Source organism: Orycteropus afer, unplaced genomic scaffold (assembly GCF_000298275.1).
Source record: "Orycteropus afer afer isolate SDZICR_OR568_19922 unplaced genomic scaffold, OryAfe1.0 scaffold00719, whole genome shotgun sequence".
In the NCBI taxonomy this organism is placed as follows: Eukaryota; Metazoa; Chordata; class Mammalia; order Tubulidentata; family Orycteropodidae; genus Orycteropus; species Orycteropus afer.
Window position 1 is genome coordinate 41,841 of NW_006922306.1, and position 3,358 is coordinate 45,198.

At 48.0% G+C, this 3,358-nt stretch overlaps 1 protein-coding gene across 1 annotated transcript; it reads left to right on the forward strand.

The window, feature by feature from the left end:
* The first annotated feature begins 2,485 nt into the window (after positions 1-2,485).
* On the forward strand, positions 2,486-3,145 carry MAGEH1 (MAGE family member H1). Its single transcript, XM_007957254.1, has one exon. The coding sequence runs from the start codon at positions 2,486-2,488 to the stop codon at positions 3,143-3,145; it is 660 nt and encodes a 219-aa protein (XP_007955445.1).
* Positions 3,146-3,358: the final 213 nt, after the last annotated feature.

Sequence of the window (3,358 nt, forward strand, 5' to 3'; positions counted from 1 at the left end):
CAGAAGGTTGGGCATTTCTGGGTGCAATTCTGCTTTCCCAATAGGACACTTTGCCTGACCGCAGAATTAATTCACTGGATGCAGCCATATTCTATCACATAATCTCTACCAACAACAAGGAGACATCAAAGATTATGGCCTAGACAAGGCCCCTTCCCTCAGGGGGATTACAATCAGAGGTCCAGTCATGGAGTCATTTAATTACTCCCAGCCAAACAGTTATGAAGTATTTATTTACTACTTAAGAGTTCAGTTAAGAACACCTGTAAAATTTTTGCAAGATGTATTTTGTCAACACCATGTGTTAAATGCCATTCTGACACACTACTTGAAACACCCTGAGAGGCAAAATCTGGGTTTTGTGGTAGGCGCTTTTTATTTATCATCTTGTTTAATTCTCACACCCTTTATTAATCCCACTATACAGATGAGAAACTGAAGCTCAGAGAGGGGAAGAGGCTTGTCTAAGCTAGTGCACTTTTTTTTTCTGTTTTTTATTGTGCTTTAGGTGCAAACTTACAGAGCAGAATTTGTTTTACAGTCAACATTTCGTGTACATTTGGTTTCACTCCCCAATTACCATCCCCAACCCTAACCCACTCTCCTCCTCTCCTTTCCCAGTAACCCTCTCCCACCCCCACCCCTGTGCCCTTCATAGTTATGCACTCCAGTGTGTCCTGCTTTTCCTCCCTGTGTATGTTGCCCCTCTGGTGCCCCATGGCCGATGGCTCCAAGGGATTTATCTCCAAAGGCTTTGTGGGTGCATTGCCCTGGGTTGAGTGGTCTGCGTGTATGTCTTATTTACTATTTGGCTGAGTGCCAGCCCTTGGGAGTGAGTTTTATCCTAGGCCTGAAGTGTATCCCAGGGCCATAGTCTTATAAGCTAGTGCAGTTTGAATAATGTAAAAAAGAACACAGTATTTGCTATAAGGCCTTCTTCAGCAAAAGTTGACTCATTATCCTATTCCCACTGTTATGGAGTCAATTCTGACTCAATGTGACCCTATAGGGCAGACTAGAACTGACCCCACATGGCTTCCATGACTGTCAGTCTTTACAGAAGAAGACTGCCACGTCTTTCTTCCACAGAGCAGCTGGTGATGGGTTTGAACTAGGGACATTTTGGTGAGCAGCTGAGCATTTTAACCACTGTGCCCCTCAAAAAGCATCAGGGAGTAAGAGGCCTGTGAGCAGGCAGGTGGAATTTAGATAGGTGGAGAGGGGAGGCAAGCCACTTTGGGCAGAGGAAACTGAGCAAAGGCATGGCGTTGGGGAACAGAACATTCAGTTTATGCTCTGAAAGGAACAAAATAAATCATGTATCCAGGTTGACTGGAGCCTAGAAACCTGAGTCATTCTGCACTCCCCCTCCTCCTCCCCACTTCTCATTTCCATCCAGTCACTCTCCAAGGCCTGTCAAAGGTAACCCTTAAAATACCTCTCTGCCTTTCCATCCCCATAGCAACTACCTCAAGATTCACTTTCATCTACCCTTGCTTCTTAACCTAATTTCCTTCTAACTGGTCTGCCAGGCTCGGAAGGAAAATTGGGCGATCAACTTCCATAGTGATACCATCTGGGAAACCTGAGGAGAGTCGAATCCACTCAAGGGCAGTGAGTTTGTTGTTGTTTTGTTTTTGTCTGCCAGGCAGTAGTCTCTCCCTCAGTGAGGCTGCACAAATACAAATCTGATCTTGTTACTGCCCTGCGTAATTACCCTGTGAATATATAACATTTTCAAGGCTTTCTAGGAGCCACTGAAAGACTGCTATTGCAGTCCCATCTCCTTTCATCACCCAACACTGTGACCGTAATAATTTTGCCTGAGTTCTATATGGGCCCACAAATTAATTAATAAACACATAGAGGCCCTCTGAAAATAGAAAGGGTGAATGGACGCCATAAGGGAAAGGAAAGGAGGGCGGGGCCAGATGATTCTTTCCAGGGATAGCCCACCCACACACAACCTGCCTTAGGTGAGACTGTAGTAGAGGCCCGTTCCTCCCCAAGACCCACGAGCCAATCTCTGCATTACACTGCAGTTACATGATCCTTACGCCATGCTTTTCCCTTCTGCATGCCCCAGCCCCTGCCAGTCGGTAGCTGTCATTTATGCCTCTGCACCACCCCTCTTGTGTGCCAGCGGAAATCATTGTGGATGACCCGCCCACTTCCTCTTTGGGGTTAGACGCGTGCGTGGCAAAAGAGGCGGAGCCAATCTTGTGAGTATTCTCGCGTACTGCTGCTGCTGCTGCTGCTGCAGCTGCAGCTGCAGTTAGTGGCGGCAGCTGCTCAAGCGAGTCGGCTTGCTTGCTCGGGAAAGAACTTTGGCGTGAGAACGTCTGGTTCATTGCTACAAAGACTGTATTTGACGTACTTGGCTTCATCTGCGGCCCCTTCTTGCGGTAGAGATATTTCCATTCTGCAGGGGCTATAGGCATCCTTCCCTAGGATAGCTGTAGGCTTTGCGCGCCTAGGAGGAGACATGCCTCGGGGACGGAAAAGTCGGCGTCGCCGGAATGCAAGGGCTGCAGAAGAGAATCGCAACAATCGCAAAATCCAGGCCCCAGAGGTCTCCGATACCCGGATGGCTGCCTCGGTGGTCCATTGCACCCGCGAGGACGACCTGAGCGGCCGTGAGGAAAACCCGAGCACCTCAGAGGAGGCTTCCACCACCCCTGAAGAAGCATCCAGCACTGCTCAAGCACAAAAGCCCTCGGTAGCCCGGAGCAATTTTCAGGGCACCAAGAAAAGTCTTCTGATGTCCATATTAGCCCTCATCTTTATTATGGGCAACAGGGCCAAGGAGGCCTTAGTGTGGAAGGTGCTCGGGAAGTTGGGGATGCAGCCTGGCAGGCAGCACAGCATCTTTGGAGATCCGAAGAAGGTTGTTACTGAAGAGTTTGTGCGCAGAGGGTACCTGATTTATAAGCCAGTGCCCCGCAGCAGTCCCGTGGAGTACGAATTCTTCTGGGGCCCTCGAGCACACGTGGAATCCAGCAAGCTGAAAGTCATGCATTTTGTGGCAAGGGTGCGTAATCGATGCTCCAAGGACTGGCCATGTAATTATGATTGGGATTCAGACGATGATGCAGAAGTTGAAGCTATACTCAATTCAGGTGCTAGGGGTTATTCTGCATCCTAGAGAAACCTAGAGTAGACCCCTGGGTGTGGAAAACAGTCGAAAGTACCCCCAAGGAGTAGATCACTTGGGTCCTGAGTTAAAAATAACTGGGACTGGAGAGGGTGGCACTATATTTGCTATTTGTGATCAGTGCTAATTGTTTAACTACAGAATATAGTGTTTGGATAGTGTAAATTTTATTCATGTTAATGTACTGTTGAATTAGAATCACAT

Bases quoted from the DNA above. Each gene is read 5' to 3' on its own strand.
- MAGEH1 (XM_007957254.1), top strand. From the start codon at position 2,486: ATGCCTCGGGGACGGAAAAGTCGGCGTCGCCGGAATGCAAGGGCTGCA.